This window comes from Chinchilla lanigera, unplaced genomic scaffold (assembly GCF_000276665.1).
Source record: "Chinchilla lanigera isolate Chin_1 unplaced genomic scaffold, ChiLan1.0 scaffold00045, whole genome shotgun sequence".
NCBI classification, from domain to species: domain Eukaryota; kingdom Metazoa; phylum Chordata; class Mammalia; order Rodentia; family Chinchillidae; genus Chinchilla; species Chinchilla lanigera.
Genome location: NW_004955446.1, coordinates 4,347,037 through 4,374,117, shown reverse-complemented (window position 1 = coordinate 4,374,117; position 27,081 = coordinate 4,347,037). Strand labels below are relative to the sequence as shown.

General features: G+C 40.8%; 1 protein-coding gene across 1 annotated transcript in view; it reads left to right on the top strand.

Moving 5' to 3' along the window:
• Rgs7bp (regulator of G-protein signaling 7 binding protein) overlaps window positions 1-19,429 on the top strand; it is a 96,581-nt gene extending 77,152 nt beyond the window's left edge. The window contains exons 4-6 of the mRNA XM_005392636.2: window positions 258-405; window positions 3,544-3,614; window positions 14,121-19,429. Of these exons, the coding sequence (XP_005392693.1) occupies window positions 258-405; window positions 3,544-3,614; window positions 14,121-14,212 (311 nt within the window). The 3' untranslated portion in view covers window positions 14,213-19,429. The remainder of the gene's footprint in view (window positions 1-257; window positions 406-3,543; window positions 3,615-14,120) is intronic.
• Window positions 19,430-27,081: the final 7,652 nt, after the last annotated feature.

Sequence of the window (27,081 nt, the reverse complement as noted above, 5' to 3'; positions counted from 1 at the left end):
TTAATTTTATCTCTATCTTTAGGTTGCACTGACTTCAATGGTGTTCCTCAGAGTGCTGCAGAAACATAATACACACACACACACACACACACATACACACACACACATACACCTTTTTTCAATCATGCAGAAAGCTATTAGTGTGAATATAGCACTTGACTCAAAGCACATCCACTCTTTGCAATAACATCCTGGTATAGAATTTTCATTTGAGTTTTCTAATCCTCTTCTCTTTCCCAACAACCTGTCCACTTTAGGAAAGGAAGCCGGTGGGGGAACAAAGAGTTTGGACTGCAAAATTGAGGAGAGTGCTGAAACTCCTGCCCTAGAGGACTCCTTGTCTTCCCCCAGTGACAGTCAGCAGCACTCCTGGCAGGTTTCCACAGACATCGAGAACACCGAAAGGTAAGTGGGAAGCGACCCTGGATACACTGCCAGAGTTCTCCCCCGGGGAGTGTTTTTAGGGCCATAAGAGTCCATGGAAGTTCTATATCGGGTCAAGAACAAACAGAGCTCTCCTTGGTCTGCAGAGAAAACACAGGCCTGGAAGAGACAATGGAAACTGCCTAACCCACAGATAAAGACTGAGGTTTGAGGAAGTACTCTCAGTCCTGCCAGGGACGCAGAGTCCTGGGCTCAGCTCGTCCCCCTGTAGCACACAGAGACTCCATGGAAAACGAAAAGCACATACTTCCTTGGAAGGGAGAAGGGACCTATGCACTGACACAGTTCATCCTCTGGGCTGCTCCCCAAAATGCCATGTGCTTAAGGGAAAAGAATCGAAAATCCTGTGAAGATGTTTTTAGTAGATGCTTGAATTTCAGGTATGGGAAATGGCTTTCTTGGATGCCAGGTGGGGGCTCAGAACGCTGTGTGGTTCCACAGAGGGCTTTGCAAGGAGCTTGCTTCCCTTTTTCTCCCAGAATGTAGCTGAGGGCCCCTTAGTGGTCAGAGTAAGTCGGTGCATTATCTTAGAACCAGCAGCTCACTCCCAGATGGGAGTTGCCTTCTGGGGAAGAAGACATTCCGTGGTGATTCTATTTCGTTTGGGAAAAGAAGGCAACAATAATTACTAACCAGTGCTATGTCTCATCTAGGTGCTCAGAATGCCATTCTGTGAGGTAGAAAGATGAGGCCTTCATCTGATACCTGTGCCCTTTGCTACCTATGTCCCCAGAGCTGGCCCAAAGCAGCTGAATGAATACTGGGCAGTTCTACTGTGTTCTTTGTGTGAGAGGTTGAGTCATTGACAAAATAATGAACATTTTACTCTTTATTTTTAGAACTGTAACACACAATGACACTTATAGCCATTGTGGTTCTGCTTTCAGATTGTAATATAATTCTAAAGCTAATTACTGAATTTCTGTGTTTATAGAAAATTGGAGCATGTGGTAATTACGTGCTATTAATAAAACTTGAATTTTATGAGCTTGAATATCCAAGACTTCAGACAATAAAGCTGTTTGGCTCGGCTTGATAGGATTCTAGGCAAATCATGAAGGACTGGTTTATCTTAGTTGATAAAATAGAAAACGCCCGGTGGGGGAGGGGAGGTGTATCTGCCAGAACGCCGCGGTCAGAGCAGAATTCATCAGTAAGCCATTTTCCCTCTCAGTCACCTTGCACAGGAGCTAGAACCACGGCTCAGGAGCTTTAAGAAAGTGAGACAGGGATGCAGAAAGCATAGGGTAGGACGGCCACAGAGGCCGCAATGTTTCTGGTCAGCCTGGAAGTTCAGATTCCAGCCAAAGGCATGTGAAAGAGTGAGTGCAGCCCAGACAGCACACTGGCATCCAGCTTCCTGGGTTCTTTCTCCCTGCCTCTGGTCCCTGAAACCTGTGAGTCTCAAACCCAGTTGTGCATATATTCACCATGAGGGCTTTTGAGAAACACTGATAACTGAGCCCCATCAAAAGCCAGCTGAGTCTACTTCTCTCCACATGGGCTGGGGTATAAGAGACTGTTCAGGTGACAGCTGCTGCTCTCCGGGAAGACTGTGCCACAATCACAGTAGTGCATTCCTGAGCCTTTTCTATCTTGCAGATCTCACATGGAAGCCAAATGTACCCTGTGTACTTTATGGGGGAGCGGGTGCTGCTTCCCTCTCAGGCCTCAGTCGCTGACCCATCTGGGAAAGTATTCCTACTGTTTTTACAGCATTTCTACAGCCTCCAGGCTCTTTCCCTTCCTTTTCCAATGACCAGTTCCTGACACCTGAGCTCCTTTTTACATCTTAGCCCGCACTCTTGAGGAGGTGTCTTTGGCCTCCCTACAGACAGTAGCCCTGGAACTGTGTTCAGCAAACAGTTGTGTTTATGAAATGGACTGAAAGATTTCATACTTAAAATTAAATGCCACCTCTCTTTCTTCAAATGCCAGAAGAAAAATAAATGAGTGGGTAGAAGTTTTTTCAACTTCAGAATTTTTCCCCTCAAGTTTCTCAAACCGTGGTGCCTGCTAATGCTTGTCCATCCTGGAGTTGATTAAAGATGTATCTGGGTTTTCCACCACTTTTTATTTATTTACTTATTTATTTATTTATGTTGCTGTTTTAGAGGTGTCTTGGACCTTCATTATCTGCATTGCATGATCTCCTCGATGTGTATGTGAACCACTGCCCGGGCCAGGAAAGGCAGCTCTCCTGCTATGCTGGCCTAGAAGTCTCTGAGACAGCTGCCAGCTTCACAGTCCTGGGGTTTTACAATCATATGCTCTGTGAGATAAAGGAGGGTGTTGGAAATGTGCAGCGATGTGGTATGGCCTGCTGCAGGTTGAGGCACCAGGAAGCCAAGAAAGACAGACCAGGCCCCCCCCCGGGGGTCTCTTCTCCCCCTCCCCCTCCCCCTCCCCCCTCTCCCTCTTCCTCCCCCTATGTCTCCCCGCTGTCCCTGTCCCTGCCCCTGCCCTGGCCCCTCCCCCTTCCCCTGCCCCTGCCTCTGCCTCTGCCTCTTCTCTCTCTCCTCATGGGAAGCTGTTTTCTGGAGGCTTCAAATTTATCACTTTCACATCATTCAATTTGCTAAGCACTGGTGCTCACAAATATTTAACATATGTGTTATGCTGAATTCCAATTGTAAGAAGAGACTTAAACCTAAGCAGGCAGAAGTGGGGGACCTGCACAGCCACCGGGGTCTCTGACCACAGCCTTGGTAGCACCACCCGCCTCCTCGGCTTTCCCCAGGGCCCACTGCTCCAGTCCTGTGTTCCTGGGCTCTTCCTGTCAATCTGACATACTGTCCTCCCTACAAAACCTCTTCTCCCATCTCAGCCAGGTCTGGTCAGGGGTCAGGAGGAGGCTCCCGCTGGAGAAGGCCCTGATAGAAATGTTTGCCAGTGTCTCACTCATTCCTTCCAGAGCCAACCCGGCTCATACTCCTTTCTCATAAAAGCGAAATAAACTCAACATTTGCCCAGGGGAGGCTGGAGCTACAATTAGGCACAGAGTCTCGTCTCGCCCTTCAGATGTTCCGTAGTCCAGACTTTGAGATTTCATTTTGAGAGTTCACAGCTGATTATTCTGTGTTTTTATCAATTTTACAGAGACATGCGTGAAATGAAAAACCTTTTAAGCAAACTCAGGGAAACTATGCCTTTACCGTTGAAAAATCAAGGTGAGTTTTGACATTTCTCTTTGAGGCAGAGGATGTTTTATAACATGATAAACATGGGGCTTGTTTCTGGAGAAATTAAAGCAAGTGCTTTCCATTTTGTAGCAGTAGAAGGCATTGACCATACATGTGTCTTTCTTTGAAAATATGTGATAATGAGTGTGTCTCAGGCAGTCTGAAGGGGGCCAGGGAACACTTTGACCTGGAAGCAGACACCCCCACCCCCAGGCTGGGGCCTGTCACGTGCTGTGGAAAGCACTACATCAGGTGTGGTCACACAGAAGGACTGAGGACTTGACCTGTGACTTTAAGAGCTTTACAGCCAAGTAGAGGGATTTAGGAGTACTTCCAAAAGAAGATCACTGCCATCCACATGTGTGATTATCTAAAAAGTAAGACTAATAATTAACATACTGGGAGTCTACAGAGTGCCATATTAACTTAATTCTTTTGTTTTGTTGTGTTGTGTTAGGGAACCCAAGCCCCCATATATGCTAGGCAAGTGCTCTACCACTGAGCTATATCCCCAGTACCCTTATTTAATTCTAATAACAACTTTGAAAGCACTGCTATTGCTATTTCCCACTTTACAGGAAACTGAGACAGAGAGGCTTGTTAACTAAGCCAAAATCACACAGACTGAAAATAGAAAAGCTAGGAATGAACTCAGAGAGCCATCTCCAGTGCTAGGCCAGGAGTACACAATTTAATACAGAAATAGGATTTGCAGCAGAGTGAGGGAAGGCCCTCTCTATGCTTTTGTCAGCTGTCACATCCCCAGTAGCCAGGGCCTGGGACGTAGTAAAATAACATTGGCACAAACAATAAATGTTTGTTAAATCTGTGCCTAACCTTGCAGCTCCTGGACTAAGATACAAAAAAACAAGAACAATAAGCACTTTCTTTAAGCACAGGTAGCTAGGGCAGCCATGGGGAAGCATCAGCTTCAGAAAGTGGTACAGAGAAGGTCAGGAAAGGCTTTCTAGAAGCAAGAAAGAAGCTCCTCTCATTTCCACAGAGCAAAGCAGGACAGGGTGCTGCTTGCCTGGGAGTGAGGAGGAGGGGAGGAGGAGAACTTGGCAGCAGAGCTGAAGCGCCTCTTGGCTCAGGGACGAGCTCAGCAGAAGGTGTAGAGGTGGAAGTGAGAACACCAAGCGAAGAAGCTGAGGAGCAGTGTGGCTTGAACTGCATGGGGAGGGGTCAGAATCAGAGGCAGGGAATGTGGTACATCAGGAAATCCACGTATCCCAAAAGAGCTTGGCCGCCAAGGCCAACTGGCTTGAGCCATAAGTGTAGTGCTTTGTAGTGTGCAAAGAAAGTAGACAACTTGCTGCTGTAATGAGAGACTGCTCCAATCACAGCATAGCAGGTCGTTACTAGAAATAAGCATGGTATTTAGGATCCAAGGGCTTGAACTAAGGTTAGCCTTGGGTCCGAACACTGGCTCAGCCCCTCACCCACTTTACACTCCAGAACCAATGTTTAACTTCTGAAAATGTCAGTTTCCTCCTCCCTAGAAAAGGGACAATGGTTTTACTTACTTCAGAGGGTTGTGGTCAGGATTAAATGAAGTAATGCCCGTATGCCTATTACCAACCTTACAGAGAAAAATGCCTGACAGATGCTGTCTTATATTTCTGTTGCTACTGTCATTACTAATATTATTTATTAGTTGGCTCACCCAGCTTTGCTCAGGGAAACCCCAAGTCACTGTAGAATAGAACGGTCCCTGCTACCACCCATCCTGAGGAGACTGAGTCCCCAGTCCATGTAAGGCTCGCCTTCAGCCTGCAGTTCACAGCACTGGTCCTGAGACTTCAGACTTGGAGATCGTGTCAGAAGATTCTTCAGTGCTTTAATGCATTACCCGTAGGGGCTGAGCCTCCCATTCCAATGCCCCAGAAAAAGACTGCCCAGGATCCCCCAGCCTGTATTTCAAATACTTTTACATCAGACCTTCTTAAATATTTCCTCCACATATAGTAATAATTCATCCAATAGGATTTGAATTACACTTTAATGGAAAAATCATCTCACTTGTCATTTTTATACTGATAAAAAGTATAATATAAATATTTTCTATAACTTCATCTTACTTTAGTAAACAAAAAGGTATTTCAATTTTAAAGACTTTTTAAAATATGAGAATAATAATCGACATTGATACTGTGAGGGAAAGTATAAGTGAAAAGAGAATAGTCACCCAGATAAGTGATACCATGTCTCAAGTCCTCCATGTACTTGGAGAATAGAAAGGAAAAGGCTAGGAGGTATGAGGACTTACTGCTCTGACAGAAGTGGTACAATAAGATGTTAATGATAATGAAAAAGTAAAAGTAAAGCATTGTTGGAAATTCAAGTTTCTTCATGTCGGGGAGAAATGGAAGCCCTGAACAGGTGCAGATCATCCCTGCTCCATGCTTGTTTAACGCGCACCCCAGCAAGTCATTGTGAGCTGAGGCGGGGGGATAACTAAAGGGCCCTGGAGAAGACCAGCAGCAGGAGACAGGACTCTTGGGATCCCCCCAGAAACACTTTTTGACAGATGTATATGGTGCCATTTTAATGAACAAGTCATCCAGATTCTTCTCCAGAACGGCAGAAATCAGGACACACCGTAGAGGCTTCCCCACTCAGGTGATGTGTTTGTTATACCGGTCTAGGGTAACAGGTGTGGGAAATGGCGTGGGGTGAACTGTGGAAAAACTATTCTAGTTCTTTTCTGCAGAATGTTATTGTCAAAACAGGATTTTTACTAGTTGAAATCCATTACAAAAAGCCATCTGTTCCCTTTCTGGCTTTTTAGTTCCCTTTTCTCTTTATTTTATGTGTGTGAGTGTTTGGGACAGAGTGGGAGCAGAGAGAGGGGTCGGGGAGAGACGCCAGCTCTGATCCCGTGTTTTGGCCTTGAGCCCTGACCTTGTGAGATCTGCCTGCTCGGACTCTGCTCTTTTCTGCACTGTGTCTCGGTTCTCATGCAGAACGTGTTCTGTGTTGATTTCAGCATTTAAAGATTTAACCGTATCTTTCCCCTTTCCTACACATTGACGTTTAATAGAAGTTTACTTTAAATTGATTTTCAGAGGAGGAAAAGGAGGGTAGCCCGGGGCAGCAGTTTTAATGGTTAGGCGTGTGGCCTCTGTCACAGACGAGGCCTTCGCTTTCCCATCCCTCCAGTGTAAGACTGGAGACAAAGAGGGGCACAGAAGAAGAGCAGGCCACCCTTGTCCTGCTGCAGCTCCCCGGCAGGCTCTGGGCAGCGTCCAGGTCTCCTGGCTCCCGGCCCGCTGCTCTTTCCCCTGCTGCCACGTCCTGTCCTAGATTCTGGGTCACTGGCAATGCTGTAGGGAGCTTTATTAATTATGATCGTCTTGCTGTGTCAAATGGATTACAAATGGAACCACCTGTGGGGAGCCCACAAGGTTACTGACAAAGGCTAAAAGGAGATTAGAAAGTGAAGGACAAGCATCTTCTAGATGCACGCTGTTATGAAACAAAACAAATCGGCAGAAATCAATTAAGTCTGAAAGTCAGTTTCACCTTTTCGGAAATTCTGACTTAATGACTGCTGTGGAATGTGTTGGTGTATTCCGTCTTGCCTAGAAATTGGTCTGGAAGTAGGTAAGTCAGAAATTGAATCTGTTCTAGAATGGATGCCCTCCTGGGGACAGTACTCCTCCAGACTAAACTGGGTCAACCAAAGCCTGTCCCAGACTCACACCCCCTCTGCTCCAACCTGCACTCCATATCCAGAACCAATGTGGCTGCTCAGATGCAAGAGTCCTTGGACGCTTGGCTAAAGAACACTGGGAGTGAGACCACCTTCTATCCTAGAGATGGCCTTTTAGTTCCTTTCCCCACTGCATCATATGAAGATTTCCTATGCTTCCAATTGGTATCAGAAGGCCATTCTGGACAGTTTTACCAGTGGCTGTGTGAAAGTGGCTTTTGTCTCAGATTCAGTATGATACATGAAATCCCCCCATTCCAGTCTAATTCACACGTCACTTCCAAATGCGTTACTCTCACCATCCTGAGTCCCTACTCACAAATGTTAAATGTGTACTCATTGTCCAATAGAAGAAAAAGCAAAACCTCTCTCCCCAGCATCTATGGCCCTATCATCATTCAACATGTAAGAGCCCCCTGTGATGTGACAAGTTCTAGGCTAAGATGTCTCTTCCCCTGGAAGCTGTCCCTCTTGCCAGAGAAGAATCAGATGAGAATCTCTTGGGAAGCTTTTCCAAATGACAAATGACTCCCCTCACAAAGGTTGTGGTGAGCCTTCAGGGAAGGCAGGTGGATTCTGAAAATCACACACACACACACACACACACACACACACACACCCTCATACATTATTGGAAAGACACAGAAATTAGCATTTAGAACATAAATACCCCTGTAACAATTAGACATAGGTGACTACAAGAACATAGTCGATTGTCACCTAACCCAGATTTGAGTTGAAAATGGAAGATTTTTCAAGCTTGCTTTTTGAAAGTTTTTGAGCCAACATTTTTTAGAATGAGTAGGAGTTGCCAAAAAAAGAAGAAAAAGATGAAAAAAGACAGCCTAGGCAGAAGACGCTGGATGTGAGCAGGTACATGGGGAGATTAAAGAGCAGGGCATTTTTATAAACTACAGTCTCCAGTAGTTGGGAAAGTGGTTAGACGGAGACTAAAGAGAGAGGTGAGAGAGGTAGGTGGGCTATACCTTTAAGGCCCCTGTAAGTGAAATGAAGATGGTTGCATTTTATGCTGGAGCTGGTGGAAAAATTCAGTTAGGAGGTAGGTGCAGTATCCAGGTGAGAAATGCCTAAGGTCTCATCTAAAGCTTGGAGACTGGGGAGGAGAATGTGGCCTGCTAGACGTGGAATATCAAGAAAAAGGCAGAGTCAAGATTGGAACTGCATTCCGACCTGGAAAATGAGGGAATGCTAGTGTCAGTCCTTAAATGAGGGAGAAGGGGAAGCAGTAGAGGTAGAGAAAAATTAAAGTTTGGGACATGGTGAAATGCAAAGAGCAGTGCTCAGTGGATGATGATGCCAAGGTGAGATGTGGTCCAGAAAGATTGGAAACAGATCTGAGATCTGTACCACAGTGGAAGCCCTACAAATAGCCGAGACCACCCATGGGGAGTATGCAGAAAAAAGAACCCTGGAATATGAAAAATAAAGGTTAGAGGGGGAAAACGCACTTTACAGAATGGCCTGGGAATAAAATCACAGGAGCATTATGAAATAAATCAAAGACAGAGAGGAAGAGATGGCTAGTGGTACAGGGTGACTAAAGTGGATAAGAACTGAAATAGTCTGCAGGACTCGGCAGCAAGGTACTCGGTGGCACTGTTGGTATAAACCACTCACCTGGAATTTGAGGGGTGGAAGCCTGGTTGAGGGAAGTTGGAAGTGAGTGGGAGATGAAGGAGATCTGGGGCAGCTAGGGTAAGTGCGTGAAGATTGTCACGAAGAGTTGTTTGTGGAGTGGTGAGAAGATAGGACTGGATGTGGCAACGTGCTAAGTGCTGTAGCGATTGTTTATAGAGGGGATGGGAACAGGAAAGAATGCAGATGCATAAAGCAATCAGAAAAGGTTCTGCAGGAAAGCTTATGCTAATGCTGAAGAGCAGATTGCCTTGTCTAAGGAGGGTGGGCTGACCTTCCATGGAGAAAGGACGTGTAATACCAGGGAGGCAAGGGACAGCATGAGCATATTTAAGGAATTCCAAGCAGTTGTCCTGAACCATCCACTCCTTTAAAAACCTCTCATTCCAGCCAGACTGGTCAGTTTACTTGGACCCACATTAAGCTGCCTTTGGTCACCTCCATGTCTTTGTTTATACTGTCCCCCTTTATCAGAGTGCCCATCCCGCTCAACAGCATCCAAGTTCCTGTTCCTTGTAACTCAGAATGATCACCAAGGCCTCATGGATCTTCCGGAAACGTTTTTCTTCTTCTCTAAATGGGAGAAAATCTCCCTTCATTCTTACCCCTTAGGAATTCTCATAGCACTATATTTGTGTCTCCCTAATGGCATTTTAATGAAGATTCATAGTTACTCCTGGAAAGATCCTTGCAGTAGGGACCATGTTTCTCTTAGGACCCATCTTGGTATTGCCATCGGTACCCAGCAAAAAGCCTTGCCCTTACCAGGTCTTCAGGGAGTGTCATCTCAGGACTGGCAGCAACAGCGTGTCTGGGAACCTGCAGGAAATGCTGATTCTCTGGCTTACTAATCTAGAAACTCTGGAGCTGGGGCCAGCAATCTGTGCTTTAAGGAGGCTTCAGATGATGATGAAGCAGCTGTTTGAGAACTGCTGAGTTCAATTAAATTCTCTTTTTTTATTTTTTCCTGAGTAGAAACTTGTAACTGCTGTTTCATTACAAGCATTTATCTTAATTATATCTAAAAGCATGGCTTTAAACTCAGCTTATTATTTGAAACCTTCTCAGCTGGGCATGGTGGCACATGACTGTACTCCCAGCACTCTGGAGGCTGAGGCAGGAGGATTGCAGCTCAAGGCCAGCCTGAACTGCATAGTGAAACCCTGTCTCAAAAACACCGGAGAGAGACAGAGAGAGAGAGAGAGAGAGAGGAAGAAGAAAACTCATTTTCATGTTCCTCTTTTTTTCTCAACATATCATCTACATAAGAAATCTTTTGTCCGAAAATAAATGTAGGCAACAGAGATACAACATCATTGTATCTTGGGAGATTCCAATGTTCCTGTTTTAGTAGTATCCAAGAATTAAACATCAAATGAGTAAGGTCTGTATTTACTGATGGTTGAATTTTCTACTCTCTTTTTTCCCTTTCTCCTATGGGTTTCTTCTCTCTTTCCCTTTACCACTTTTTATTTTCATATTTAAAGATGTCCTTGGTTACATTTTTCCTCAGATTGTACACTTTGGATAAAAGATGCTATAAAAGTTCCAATTAATGAGCCACATCCAAACAAACATTCACATAAAATTACCCAAGATTACCCAACAGGTTCAAGTGGTTTAACCCAGAAAATTTAGGGCAAGTGGGGGAATGTTCAGTTTTGCTCACATTCCAAGCACAGCCCTTCAGAGACAAGATTTCAATCCATGTGGAGATGTCTTTCCTTGGAATTCATTTCAGACAATTGCAGGCATATTTGCTGCTTGGTAAATTTCTGTGTTTACTGCAGGTATCAGCCTCCTATGGTGTGGAAAACTGCTCTGAATTTCTGCCAAGAATTTTTGAGCTTCCATGTCTCCTTGGCCCTAAGTGATGATCAGACAAGCTCTGGGCTGGGCAAAAGTGTCACAAATGCACAACAAAACTGCCCCAAACCAGCAATCACCCTTAATAGGTGCCTGCACTTCGCTTAATGTCTGAAAATTTTCCACCAATCCTAACACTCCTGTCCACTTGCGAGTGAGACATTTGTGTGTGTGTTCACATATATATATATATGCATATGTGTGTATAACATACATATATACATATACACACATATGCAAAGATAGATAGATAATCAGGCTTAGAGAGAAGAATTTTACTACTAAAAGACAGTACTATTGAGGGCTTTTTGAGCCACTGTAATGAATAAACAGATACAAAATGCAGTCCTTATAAAAATATGATAATATCTGTATATAATACCTTGTGCTTTTAATATATTTTAAAGAGAGAATGGAACTACACATACAACTAAAGCATACACACTATACTTTTCTTTGTAAATATAACATTGGATTAGATATTTTCTCATGCAGTGGAAATAATATATATTACAATTGTATTTTATTATATATAAAGACCAGGTAAGTCCCACCTCCATAGTGTTTTTATGAAGAAAGGAATTTAGAAAATAGATCTTCCAAATCTTAAAAAAAAATAGAAATAGAAATATCTTTCTTCCCTATAAACACCTCCCTAGTTCTGATGACTCTGTTCCAGGAAAACATTGAATTGCAAGCAAACTTGAGTTTCAGTAAATGTAGTCAACATTCAAAAGGAGGATAAAAGATAAAAATTTTTACCTTTCAAAAAAAGCTGTATATCTGCCGTATCCAATTATGCTAAGTTTATTGATCACTGAGTGATTAAAATAAAAGTCAGACACATGATGAAAAAGTGAAGTATGGTTTATTTTTGTTCCAAATATATCACAATTCATCTATGAGAGATCCTCCTGAGAAAAAAGGCTCATGTATATTATCGGACATTCTTTTCAGTGTCTTAATTCTTTGGGGACAAGGTAACTATAAAAGAAAGATGTCCTAATTTTAGCTCTCAAAATGTTAATTCCCAGATTATTTTCCACTGTGGAAAGGATGAGAATAGTCCTGTTTTTCTCCATGGTAACAGAATTTGAGTTTTGAGAGAGAATTTTAATCTGAGGAGACTGGTGATTGGCCTGTGTTTTTACTTGTTTGATATGCACAGTGAGGGCACCCATTTGCTCCTGATACGGGCTTACACAGCAAGCCCTTCCTAGATAAATAGCACAATGCATCTTTCCAAGGACCACTGTCAAGTCTGGTGGATGATACTCATTTACAATTAAATGTGACATGTGAAATCCTTTAGGGACAGAGAGGAAAATACCAGGCATTTCGATGACACTAACTGCAACATTGCAATGGCAAGCAGAAACATTGAAATGATACCCAGGATTTGGAGGCAGCTTTATTAAATGTTGGTCAGGCACTGACTAGGAATCAATTATTCCTCAAAATTTCAGGCACCGAAGGCTCAAGGAGGGAAGTTTTTATGGGATTGTAAGCAAGAAGCAGAGTCCTTGGCTGTCTTTGTTTCATTCTTACAATATGCATCATAGCGATCAGCTATGCATCACAGTGACCAGCAGTTTCTGGCAGACAGTAGTAACAGGAACTGTGACAGGAACTATTACAAGGGCAACTAACAAACTGGCTGGAGGGCATTTTCTGTTACATTACAATGTAAGAGGACCAGAAAGTCAGGACATGTTTTTGCTCTTGACAGTTACCTTAAACATCTAATTTCAGTAATCAAGCCCTCTGTAGAAAAAATTAGTTCTACTGAGGTGAGGCATTTCCTTCACTCTATCCATTTCTTCATCTAACTACTAATTCTGTGTGCTTTGCTAAGGTTCTGTCTCATTTAAGATTAGTTTGTAAAAAGAGAGCATCTCTTACCCCAGCCTTGGAAGGTTCCTTCCAAGGTACAGTCACCAGTACCCACCAGCCATTTTGTCTCAGTGAGGTCATGTACTAGGACTTCCCCAAGATGGCAGTTTCTGGGTTATTTCCTTATATAATAGGTCTTCTCCAGCCACTGAGACCCAAACTGGCCAGTTCTACTCCCACAAGATCTTTCTACCCTGCCTCTTTCATACCACACTATTTTTTTTTAACTCAACCCATTAAACCAGATTTGGTTTCCTGGTCTATTTCTTCCTTCACTTGTTATCATGCTAAAAATCCCAAACTAAAACTAATATATTCAACACTTATCATCTGTCTCTGAATGCCTTTCTGTACAAATTCTACAAAAAAATGTTAGAGAAAGATTGAATGGAGAATAGCTGTAATTTCTTTTGGAGTCATGAAGGAAGTAAATGGAACCAAGGTAATGGTCCTATGTCAAGGAAAATGGTTAATGGTAACTGTATTAGCTGAATGCTTTCTCTTAGTTAATAATATTAACTGAATGCTTCCTCCATGTTAGGCATTAAGCAATCCATCCAAGCTAAATTTTTTCATAGATTATTCATTTAATCCTCATCAAAGGTGAGTAGCTTTAATTATAAAACCCTAATTTGCAGACAAGAAAGCTGAAGCCTAGTGAGCTTCAGTCCCATGTTCAAAGTTACGGAATTAGTAAATAGCAGAGGCGAGCTTAGAAATCAAACCAGCTTTACTCCAAAACATGAAATCTTTCTAATAAAATACCTACATCTCCCAATTGAAAAACTACCTCTAAGCAGTCTCAGTTTGGTTCGAAGCAGTGACTCTCAACCTTGAGCTGTTTTGCCCTTTCTCCAGGGCATTTGGCCATAGATGGGAACACTTCTGGTTGTCCCAATTGATAGAGACGTACTCCTGGCGTCCTAGTGAGTAGAAGGAGACGGCTAAACATCCAGCAAAGTCTAGGACAGCTTCCCACAACAAAGAAGTATTGGGCCCAAAAGGTCAAGAGTAACTGGGCATAGTGGCTTATGCCTGTAATCCTAACCCTCTGGGAGGCTGAGGCAGAAGGATCACAAGTTTGAGTCAAGCGTGGGCAATTAAGCAAGATCCTGTCTGACAAAAAATGAAAAATTTTTAAAAATAATGATAATAATAATAATAATGACAACAATAATAATAAGACTAGGTATGTAGCTCAGCATGAAAGTCCTGGGTTCAATCTCCAGGATGAAAAAATGTCAACAGTATTGAGGCTGCGAAATATCGGTTCAGCGAAACATGGTGGATTTTTAAAGCCACTTTTTAAAAAGTATCTTGTTTTATCTGTTACTCACTTCTGTGTACATTCTGTCTCCTCGCAGATGACAGCAGCCTTCTGAATCTAACTCCCTATCCACTGGTTAGAAGACGGAAGAGAAGGTTCTTTGGGCTGTGTTGTCTCGTCTCAAGCTAGGCGGCTCTCCGGGAAACTCACCGCTGGGAACACCTGAAAAAAAAAAATCACAAAACTCGAGGACCTCCAGACAGCTAAACCATACAGTGATTGGTTTTTCTATGCTTCCTTCTTACTTTTACCCACCTCTCCCTGCCCTTTTCAATGATTTTACACTTGAAAGCACCTGCCATCAAGGAAAAAAAAAAAAAGGAACAGATTTAAAAAGCAGGCTGTTTTTTTAAAGGATTTTTAAAGTTGACATTGTGCATGTCTGCTCCAAACCATGCCATGACAGATGCAAGACTTATGATTTTTAAATTATTTAAAGATTTTTTAAGTGTATTATAGAGAGCATTATTTCACATATAAAAATGTATCTGTAGCGCTTGGTGATCTTATGTTAACACCTTATCATGTATGGAAGAAGTCTTTAAACATAGAAATCTAATTAAAACTATAAAACTGTTTTAAAAAACCAATCTATCAATATCATTAGAAATAATATAAGTAAACATGTACCACCTCACCCATTGCTTTCTTTGCACTCATTTACTTTTAGTCTTCCCTTCTGTCAGAATCTAAACCTTCACCATAAAAATATCTTCCTAATTTATAATGCAACAAAAGTCACATATGAAAAAAATACGTTTTGTAAATACATAATAATCCTAATACCTTCATATAAATGCTTATGGGCAACTAATTTCCCTTTGATCCAATGGTGTCTTTTTCAGCTTCTCGGAGAATGAAGTTATCCAGTTAGGAAATGGTGTAGTAACATATACAATTACCCTCAAATGTAAAATTGAATATTATCACATTTTGTTCTAATTGAACTCTGAAGCATGGTGTCTGCACATCAGCATAGTGTTAACTTATAGGGCATGCTGGAATTAGCTCAGATCGTAAAAATATTAACATTTTACATTATTAATAAAAATGTTTTTAGTTAAGCTAAGCTTGTCTCATTTTAGATGACTATGCAGATATGACTTTTCCAATGTGTACTTGGTGTCTTGTCTTCCGCTTAGAGTACTGACAGCAGGACACGTTAAGCAATACTATATTTTAGAAAGGAGGAAGTCACGTGCTTTGTTTTTCTGCTCACAGCTTTGTTGCAGTCTTCCTCCACTAAACTTGTAACATGGCTCAAATTTTGTTCTATTTCCCCCTTTTAACCTTTGACCCATTTCCCAAACAGAATTTCCCATGACTGGAAAGATCAAGTCTTTCCACTTCTTTTCTTGTTTCTATAGTTTGAAAAATCAAGCTGGACAGGAGGCACCAGCACAATAGAAGTATGAGCTAGAAGCCTACATGCGGTTTATATAAGACTCATTTTCAACCCCAACCCTGCACAGGCATTTACATGTACACTAATATCTTGACCTAAAAACTAAATGTATTAATGCTTTTAGCTTAAATGAAGAAGGAGAAAGTGAAAAATTATTATATTAGGTTGAATTATATGAAATTGCTGATATTTGACTGTTTTGCTCTATTAAAACGGCAGTTTCAGATAATTCCCCCTAGTATCTGAAGTGAAAGTAAAATAATTAAAAGATTAGAAGACATCTCAAAAGGCTATGCAGGTCCCTGCTTTAATTATACCAGCTGTCACTTGGCCTTGTTCTTGACTTACATGCTTGGGTTGCAGCAAACTGGTATTTAAGGCATAGTGCCAAGGTTGCCCGGCTTCACAAAAGGAAGTACCCTGAACAAGCTACATGAGAAAAATCATAATTTTCTAAATCAAAAACTTGTGAAACTATTGTGATAGTATGTTATTACAAGTAACCATTCCTGGATTCACCTAGTCTGCTGACCTTGATTTTCATAAATCAACCTTAATTAAGCTTAATATTCTTTTCTGAATCAGGCTCATTTTCAATGTTATTTCACTTAAGGGTCATTGTTGTCCAGATTATGAAGTAGGCCAAATTGGCATGCACTCCTCTCCTGCCTCGGCCCTCTCCTACCCTTTGACTATATTGAACCCTTAGCCTCAGTCTTGTTCCTATTAATCCATGCAAAATTATTCATTGAACAGCCCAACCTTGATATTCAGCACGTTCTTCTAAATGCCTGACCTACATCATTTCTGCTTGGTTAATTTGAGCTCACTCTCGCCTTAGTCTCAGTGTGAAAGTAACACTTATCTTATGTGCAATTGTCCTTTGTACGACTAAAGACTGTTAATAAATTCAGATCTCACCTCCATGTCTGGGAAGGCTGTAGTAGCTATTCATGGAGATGGGAATTTGTCTAATTACCTAGCCAGACTTTCCATGTCTAAGATAATATATTCAGCCACCTTATATTTTATTCATAGTGCCTGTTTTCCAGCCTTCGATCAATTTTATAGTTCCCATAGACGTACTCCAAGATTTATAGATGTTCTTTCAGTAGCAGATCCTAAAATTACATTTAGTACTCAAAGTTCTGATAATCTCCATTGGCACATGGTTGCAATAGGTGATTCGCCATCCCCATTTGATATGCCAGTGCATCCTTTAGGAGCTGCCCCTCTCTCCTCCCACCTTCCAAGGGCATTCTCAGGTATAGTTCCATGAGATAAAATTCTGCTGTCTTAGCTTCCTTCTAGTAATTTACCTTGAGATTGGCAATTAACTGAGCTGATCTCTAAAGGTAAGGAGAAAACAGTGAACCTGTTTTCTCGTGTGTACCCATGTGCTTGAAATGGCAAATGATGTAAACAGGGCACACACTCATTTTGTCTCCAGTCTTTCATAACCCATATTGATTGTTATTTTTCCAAATTACAAGGACAATAAATGTTCTTTGTGGTAAATCTGAAAAATACTACCATATAACAAAAGTTAAAATCACCTGAATCCCACCACAATCTTATTGTTTAAAACTACATTTTTGGGCTTTAAATCAGTAAGGGACTAGGTCCAAAGGCACTTTTAGATAAGACAGATAAAATGTTCACATTGCCAATGTGTCATTTTAAATATCTGCTGATGTTTTGTATGCATCTGAGTGTAAGCTCACTACAAACTTCTGGTCGTGCTTTTATTCGGGGGTACAAAGAAAGTTATGAAATAGCACAGTCCCAAATGCCTCCTCTAATTAATTAAAGCTCTGGGGGAAAGTCTAAAATCCTGTTGGCCAGTAAGTTCTTCCGCGCTCCTCTGAAAATAGTTTGGCAATAGTGCCATCTACCGAATGCTAAGCTTCAGAGTAAGAGGAAACAATACACAGGAGTGGACAACCTCGTAATTTATTTAAAAAAGCGAGCAAATGGGCTGGATTAACAATGATCCAGTCTAAAGATTCAGACTCTGAAAGCCTCAACACTGATAGGATTAAGGATATCACTCAGCCTAACTTCCTGCCCCTCCCGTCTGTGCCTAAGCAGTGTGTATTGTTTCTCCGTATTCCAGAATGTCACTCAGCAGAAAATGTTCAACTTTCAAGTAACAGTAGATCAAATGAGAAAAAGCAGTTGTACTATTCACCTCAGAATAAATCATTAGAATTAAATATGCAGTCCACTATTTATCTAACAACGTAAAAGAATTGAGTATTTTACAAGATGACAATTCAAATCTGAGAAAAGGTTAGATTATTAAGTTAGATTAAGTTAGATTATTATGGGAGAAATATTAGCTCTATATTCATAACTTTCATCAAAATGAATTTTAGATGAAATAAAAGTTTAAGTGCTAGAGCACATAAATAAACATACAAAAGAACTAGCAGGCAATATGAGTCAATTCATAGTTTTAGGGTGGGGGAAAAAGCCTTTCAATCATAACACTCAAGGAGAGAACTAAAAAGATGGATGGATTGGACTAATTAGAAAGGTAAAACTTCTACAGAGTAAAAAATAAACCAAATTAAGAGGAAGTACTATGTGTGGTAGATGGAGCAAAGAGTCTAAATCTCTAACATATATCAAAAACTTAAAAATCACCACTTTGAGAAAGTTTCCCTCATCTACAGTCTCTGTGCTTCTTCATCTTTTTTGTCTGTTCACCCCACTAAACAGGAAGCACAGACAGCAATAAGCATTATCTAGTTTGCTTATTGTTATTTCTCTAGATCTTAATACAGAGCTAGACACAAATATTGAAATCATATTCACTGAATGAGTGAAAATTGAATGAATAGCATAAATTATATTTTATGACTCAAAAAGAATCCAACTTTTTAGTAGAACATTGAAATTCTGGACATAAAATGATAGGGCACCACAACCTAATATAATTCACTTATAATAACTATGAAAGCATTTGAATGTATAAGTAATAAAAATACAGATGACTATAATAAACTCCTTTTTGAAACTCAAAAAGTCAGAGCCCATGAAGAATTAAAGTTCCCAGAGACAGCAAGACAGAATGGAATGAATGTTCCCTTACACTCAACAGGAGTGTAGGTTGATTCAGCCTCTCTGAAAAATATTTTGGCACTATAGTTTTCCTGCATGCCCAGTAATTCCACATTAAGGAGATTCTCTCCTTTTAGAAGTTCCAGGGAAAAAATGAGCTAAGATGCCTTTATTCATTACTCACAAAATTATGTAAGAAGGTATGTTTATAGCAGCATTATTTGAGAAATAGAAAAAATAAATAATCCTACATTATATGCTTAGTTAAATGTGATACATCCTTTCAATGGGATACTGAGGACCAATTAAAAATAAACGTCATGTGTATTCAATGAAATGTATAAGCTATTGTGAAATGAAAGGGAAGTTACAGAATAATATTAGTGTATGGTCCCTTTTTAAAGACATATGTATATACATGTGTACATTAAAGGGTCTGAAAAGATAATTGCCAAATGTATAACAGCATTTATCTATGGGAGGTGAGATTTGGAGCAATTACTTTTTCTTTTTGCATATCTGTAATTTCTAGTTTTTTCCACAACGAGCATGTAATATCTGTATAATTTTTTCAGGGAATAAACAATGATGTTCACAATATACATTAAATGAAAAAATATTATAAAATAGTATATATATAGTATGATACAATATTTGTAAAAAAGAAAATTATATATAATTATACCTATATATGTATATATATATGCATAAGAAAGCTAGAAGGACATACACTACAATGTTAATAGCAGCTATCTATGGGTAGTGGGATTATGGGTGATTATTTTTTCTTTTTTCTTTGCTGTGTTTTCTAATTTTTCTACAATCAACATGTATTACTTGTGTAATAAAAACTAATAATAAAAGTTTTAAAAATATATCAATGTCAGAGATAGTTTGACTCACCACTTGTCCTCTTGATCCCCCACCACACCCCACCACTGCTTGGCTTATTCCTTGCTCAAATGTGTGACGTCGGATACAGAGGGGAAATACTAGGGCAACACAACTTTTGGAGACAGAAGAGAAAGAGATGGTTGTGGGAAGAAGGTAGGGAGCAAATGGGGAGAGCAGGGGAATGAGGAAGGATAGAAGGATGAAGAAAATTCAAAAAAGAAAGAAAGAAACTGGTAAGTTTCTTTTAGAGGAAGGAATAAAACAGGCTTTGGAAACATTTTCACTGGTAATAGTGATGTTTCTCAATTTAGTTCATCTGAAAATCACAGCAATAAAAATAAATGCATCAAATTAAGTAATTATATTTTCTAATAAAAGGTACACACACACACACACACACATCTGGAGATGTCTAAGCATTAAACTCTGACAGGAACGTATCCTAAGAAGCTTTCGAAAAGCGAACTGTCAGAGCAGCTAGCTCTCAAGGGCTGTGCTGTGCTCTACAGCCAGGAGTTACACAAACCTCTGTCAGAATCTCAGATGTGCTGCAGAACGTACATGACTATGGCCAGCTGTTTGAACATTTATTCTCTCCTTTTTTCTTTAGTGATGGAGACCCCAGATTTCAGGGAAACACTGGCCACCTAAAGTAAAGACTCCATTTCCCAGGGTCCCTTCATTGTAGATGTGAAGTCTGACTAATAGTGTGAGTGGAGGGGTGCGATTTCCCAGTGATATCCTTGCAATAAGGTGTACGCATTTCACTCCCTCCTCTTCATCCCTCTGGGCTGCAAGGAGAACAAGGCTGTGGGAGTTCAAGGAATTATTTACCAGAAATGGAACTACAGAAGGACAACTTATCTTTAGGAGGAATTGACCCACTATGCTCTGTACTTACACTTATGAAAATCAATCAACCAGTCAGTCAAATAACTTCTACCTCCTTTATGGACTTAATAAGATGAATCTGGGTACAAAATAAGATGAATCTGGGTACAAAAGAATCTGGGTACAAAAGAATCTGGGTACAATCTAAGCTTCAGGTTCCTCAGAATAAAAGGATGTAGTATCAACGTCACAAGAGGCTCAGCCAAATGACTAATTACTTAAAATGAAAGTTCTTTTATTAGAAAAAAAATCAAACAATTGAAACATCACATGATACTCTGTTGGAGAAAACAGGGGAAAAGAAAAACTTTTAATCTATTTTTAAATCAAACAGTGAATTGATTTCAATATGAAAAAAAAGAAAAACACTAAGCCTGATTGACTCTTGCCAGATATCATACCCAAAAATCAATTCTAAGTTGGTTACTGATATAAAAGTAAAAAAAAGCAACCAAACTTCCAGAAGATAATATAAAACTGTTTTCACATACACAGAGTTGTGAAATAGTTCCTAGTAGGGCACAACCACTTTGGAAAACTGTTTAACATTACCTCCTATCATAGAACACTTATATATCCTGTGACCCAATAATTTCATTCCAAGGTAGCTATCTAAAAGAAACGTGTGTATATTCAGATAGGTTAAAAAAAAAGTACATGGTAACATTATTTGTAATAATAACTATAAATAACTCAAAGATCCATTAATAGAAAAATGGGTAAGTATATTGTGATATATTCATACAATTGGATGCTATATAGAAGTAAAATGAAATTAATTCCTTGTATGTACAACCACATGTCAAGATATAATCATTATAATTTGAGTGGACAAAAGCTAAGTATAAAAGAACATGCACTGCTAATAGCAACTGATATGCATAGCTGCTGACAGATGGATGCCATGGTCCATGAAACAAATCAAAGAGGCCCCAGAGTGTCTCCTGGAGCTCATCCCTTGTACTTCCCAGACGCACTTACTTCTTGTACTAAGTTCACTCTATCCAGATATAGTTTCTTCTAAATTCTAGTCATGATTCTTGGAGACACTTACAAAAAGAGATAAACCATAGCCTTAAATTATACATTTTGTTTCAAGACTATCTAGCTGATACTCAGGTCTCCCTTCTCTATCAACCCATTCTAGATTTCCTTCATCATAGGCCATCACTTCTGAGTTGCCAGGTATGATAGCTAGGCCCTCACCATAGAGTGGTCTGAGGTCCTATTTACCATGCCCTTAGGATTGTGGTTGCTGTAATTTCATACTTACTGTTAAACCTAGGCCTGAGCATACCAAGAGATGACTCATGCCAAACGTACACCTCCATGACCTCAATATATTTCAGTAGCCCTCCATGATAATCAGGACCAATTGCCTCTGTCAGGATAGGGATTCTCTGTTTCCCTACATGTTTGCTGGCATGAGGAATCTAAAGAGGCCAGCAGTGGCTAAGGATTGAACTTCAATTGGACTCTCATTTTCTGCTCTGTAAAACCCAAGATTTACAGATTCTACAGTTTTACAAATAAGAAATCGATTTTTCAGGATCAAAGACCTCTACTATTTCTATCCCTTGATTTTTGGATCCATAGATTGTTTATATTAGTGCCACATACATGTAGAGAGAGAGCATTGACTTGAAGAGCATACGTCATCCAGAGGGGTGACATCTAACAGTGCAAAAGGCCTTGTCCCTATCCATCAAGACAAGTTTCTGCAGAGTGGAGTGTGGCAGAACAGTGGCTCACCGTTCTCACTGATGCTCCTCTTTTCCTGCATAGTGAGGCCTTTGGTCTGAGACAATTCCATGTGGGTTCCCATGTCAGTAGATCAGACATTCTGTGACAGTGGTGCTGGCCAATGTCTTCCAAACAGAAAAGGCAAACCATATGTAGAAAACAGCTTCATCCCTGACAGGGTAGATGATGTTCAGTTGCTACGAAGTGGCAGGTTGTTCTTGTATTAAGAGCATGCTGTTGATCTGTTTGCCAACAGGGTAGACATTCAGAAGGCTGGGTGCTTCCTAGTGGAAGAGAAAAACCTACATTAGTTTCTTGTTGGTGTGGTAACAAATTACCATGTACTTAGTAGCTTAAAATATCACAAATTTTGTCAACTGACCATTTTCACTGGTCTAAAATCAAGGGATCAGTAAGGTCTGTGTTCCCTCCAGAAGTTCTAGAAGTGAATCTATTTTTTTTTCCTTACAGCTTCTAAAAGCCTCCTGCAATCCTTGGCTCATGGCAATCTTCCATCTTCAATCCATTTTCAAGCCAGCAGTGCAAGTAATGAAAGTGCACAATCTCTCTTTCCTTTCTCTCTCATTTTTCAATTATCACTTCCCCTTCCTTGATTCTGAGGCCTCTGCCTCCCTTTCCTTTGCTGTCAAATTGGACTATCCAGATAATCCAGGATAATTTTCATCTCATTATCCTTAACAATCATATTTGCGAAGTCCCTTTGCCATATGAAATAGCATATTTACAGTTCCAGAGATTAGGGTGTGTATTAGTCACTTTCCCATTGCTGGAGCAAAATACCAGACATCCACAAGGTAAAGCAGAAAAAGTTAACTTGGCTACAGTTTCCAGCAGGTTCAGTGCATGGTTGGTTGTTTCCAACCCAAAAAATATCATGACAGAAGGGCCTCATGGAGGAAATCTGCTCACCCAATGACAATGAGGTAATAGAGAAAATGAAGGAGCTGGGACAAGAGTACACTCTTCCAGGCAACACTCCCATTGACCACTTCTTGTAACTATGCCCCACCTCCTCACAGTGCATTCAGCTATGAATTATCAATGGCTTAATCCACTCAGAAGTATAATAATAATTTTTATAGTGCCCCATGAGTCAATCACCACCTCTAAAACACATGAGATGTTCGGTGGGAATAATTTTAGATCTAAACCATAGCAGAATCCAAACACCTTTGGGGCCATCAGTATTGCGCTGATCACAAACTAATGCTGTAGGATCCATTTATAACCTTCACCTCTACCAGGAACTGATTTTTGAGTGGTATATAATTCTCTACTACAGAAAGCATGGCCTTGCTTCAAAACCCTAAATGTGCTATTTCTCTTCTTGAGGTTTACTAGAGTCTCCATAACATCTCTTAACATCTCTAATACCAGAGCTTGTTGGATGATGTGACTAATGTGATACAGATGCTTATGCTGCAGCCTAAGCTTGCTGCAGACCCAGAGCTCCTACTTACTCCAGGATCCACTTAAAACTAGCACTCTTAACATTACCTGGTAAATGAACCAGAGCTTTATACCAAAGTGTGAAATATGCTCCCTCCAAAACCTGAAGAATCTGACCAAGTTTCAGATTTCTTTCATATTGATAGAAGGCTTAAGGGACATTGATTTATTTTTACTTTGGAAAGTATGTCTCAGCCACTGGGCCCCTAAAATCTTCACTGATGAGGCAGATCCCTTAATCTTTGCAAGGTTCATCTCTTCTCCTCTGGGAATCCAGTTAACCAAATCCAGTTAACATGATGCCATTGGGTCCATGGACAAATGTGATGTTCTCTAAGGAACACTCAGATCAATAGGCTCAGACTGTGCTGTCACAAGGCACAGTAAGGAATAATGTAGAGGTAGAAAAATCTGGTCCCAAAAGATCATCTGTGGACATGGAATTATATGCTATAACCCAGGTACTCAGTGATTTAAAAATGTATTGTACCATGAGAACATAGAGTGCTGTAGACACGTGAGATCTACTAGGGGTGGAGAAACCTTGTTCCACAAGGTCACCTGAGGGCATGGAGTTAACCTGTACCCCAGGTATATAGCTGCTAAGAAATACTATGTAGTAAGAACTTAGAATGCTGTTTTTACATTAGGTAAGAGCTTGTAACAATAAGGCATGATTTTTAAACATGTATAAGTTTGCTGGTCAATAAAATTCACTCTGATCTTTTAGGTGTTTCTTCCCTACCTGCTCCTAGAAAAACCTCGGCAGAGGACTCTTATTTGTTGGTGGAAAGATAAAAGCAGCAATTGTTATTGGAAACTCACAGCATCTCTATAATCCTGATCCTCTTCAAATTTCTTGTATCTTTTTGACAATAATTTTATTATAATTGGAGGGATCTTTGGAATTGTGTTAAACTCTCATACATACATGAGGCTATGCTAACCACTGCAGGCAAAGATGCATCAGCACAGCAGCTAGTGTCGGGGCTTCTTAGATAACCCTGTGGCGGTCTACTCACTGCATTTGTGATAAGGTGTCCAGGTTTTGAAGGAACCAAACTGTTGAATTCAGCGGAAATGTAAGAAGAACCACCGTGGATGAGTGTCACCTATTTTCCTTGATATGTAACAGTGTTCCTCTTGGTGAGGACAGAAAAGTGTTTCAGGAACTTGCACTAGGCCTTGCTTGCTACACTAGATCGTCCTTGAATGGCCAGGAATTAGTGTGTTGGTACTGCCACCTGCTAAGTATGTCCATTCTGATTATATATTTGGGAATGGGAAAAATATTTACAAGGGGATCCATGAATGTAGCTTGGCCCATCATGATCTGGGACAGGACACCATTTGTTCTGCCTCTAACAGAGGTTGGTCCCTAGATCTCGGAGACAGCCCTTGAAATATGTAAATACTCCTCTCTCTTCATTATTTGGTTACCTGACTGAAAGGACAACAGGCTCTTTGGGGAAGGACTGGGTTGTGGCAGGCAAGGGGATCACTACTGCATAAACTCTGTAAGTACTGCAAGGACTGACAATCCAGAGTCCAAGCATCCACACTGCTATTAGGAGTGCAGTCAGCCCTGGTCTGCAGAAGATGGATTCCACTGAGCTCCTCACTGATGCTGCTGCCCTTCACTAGGAATTGTCCTGGAAAATAGTATCTTCTGGATCCTCCCAAGGAACAGAACCAGAGTGGGTTTTCCAGGATCCTTTCTAGCATTCCCACATCTCTGAGCCATTTTTTTGTACTGGGAATTGAACTCAGGACTTTGCACTTGCCAGGCAGGTTCTGTGCCACTGAGCTACATCCCCGGCCCTCTGAGCCTATTCATCCCTTTCTCTGTATGCCACCATGGTACTTCTGGTATCCCACCTTTGTTTAAAGTGGATCATCATTTTTTTCAAGTTTCAAGTGTCATCATAAGAGCATACAAAATCCATCTTCCAAGGCCCCTACAAAAGTATTAAATCTTGTGTCATAAAAGAGCACTGCCATATTCGGCTTTATATTTTGTTACTTCCTTACTCATCTGTCGTAGGATTCGGTTCTCAGCGTGCTCTTCTGGTTGCTTCTAGTACATGTGAGTCAGCTCTTTGGTGTATAATTCATCACCTCCCTCCATAGCCCAGCAGATGCACACTGTAAATCTGACCCTAGTTATTGATCCAGCAGTTAGAAAAGAAAGTGGAGGCAGGCCCTGAGGAAGACCAGCCACATCTTACAGGGTCCCAGTCTCATTCCAAGGGTCTGAATTGCTTCACAAAGAGGGGATGGCACCTCTATCTTCTACAAGGTAGAGAGAGCCAGGTCTGCAGGACCAGAGGTTTGAGAGAATCAGGGGATTTAAGATGCTCACACAAAAACACTTAGAAATTACCTCCCACATATGCATCTGTAATGGAGCCCTAACTGAGGTATTGAGAATTCAGCCTACTGTGAAACTCTGCCAGTCCCTTAGTTAAGCCTAGTATCTTTTTCAGATGTGTCTGGCCTCTAGCTATGGAAGACCAGGCTCTCTTTTAGATCTTCCCAAGAGACCCTGTGACTCTCGCTCATTGATTTCAATTATTTGTTATTGCCATGGGTTTGTTAATTTTCCCTTATCACTTACCACCCAGTTCCACAACCCTCCTAATGGCTGGTTCTCCAATGACAAATCCAGTGTATCCCCTTCTTTGTATAGTGGGCAAATTCCTCAGAGATGAATGTCTTAGGTCTTGTTCTACTATAACATGGCACGGTTCAATGTTCCACCTACTGTCGAGGTTAGAGACCTCACTGTCCTAGGTCTGGTGAATTATCCCAGGCTTGGACTCAGCTTCCCAAGATCCTTCTGTACCCGGTATCTTATGTTGGATTTCATAGCAGCAGATCCTAAGGAGGATTTGTGTGAATGTTGTTATCTTGGAGAAATGGAGTACGAGCCAGGCACTTAGAAAGGAGATGAGAATTCAAGACTCATGTATGTGAACCACCCCCATGGAGCTGCCTGAGATTACCCTGAGAAACAATGTGGCTGCACGATATTAGGAACAGAGACTGAGCCATCAGGGATGAGGATCATCTTGGGTTTAAAGCTTGGAAAAGAGGAGCTAACACTAGCAAAGAAATCCAAGGAGAAACACTGGTAAGGAAGAAAGAAAAGGACAGTGTCCCAGCCTAGGGTATTCAAAAAAAACTTGTGTTAAATGCTGCTGAAAAGTGGAATAAGCCAAAGCCTACAAGGATTCATTGGGTTTGCCATCATGTAAGATGTGGATGATTCAACATTGGACAGAGGTAAAAGTAGGTAGATGAGGAAATTGGAGATTATGGGGTAGAAGACATCAGCATAGGCAATTATACAAAGGAATTTTTCTGGAAGGGGAGCAACCAGAAAGAGAGGTAGTGTCAAGGAACTGATGTTAATAAGACAAGAGTAGAGCACATTTGTATGTTGTATGAGTAAAGAAAAAAGAACCAGCCATCTAGAGAAAAGGGGGATCATTGAAGGTTTTGCAAGGTTTTGAGGAGGTGAGAGGGC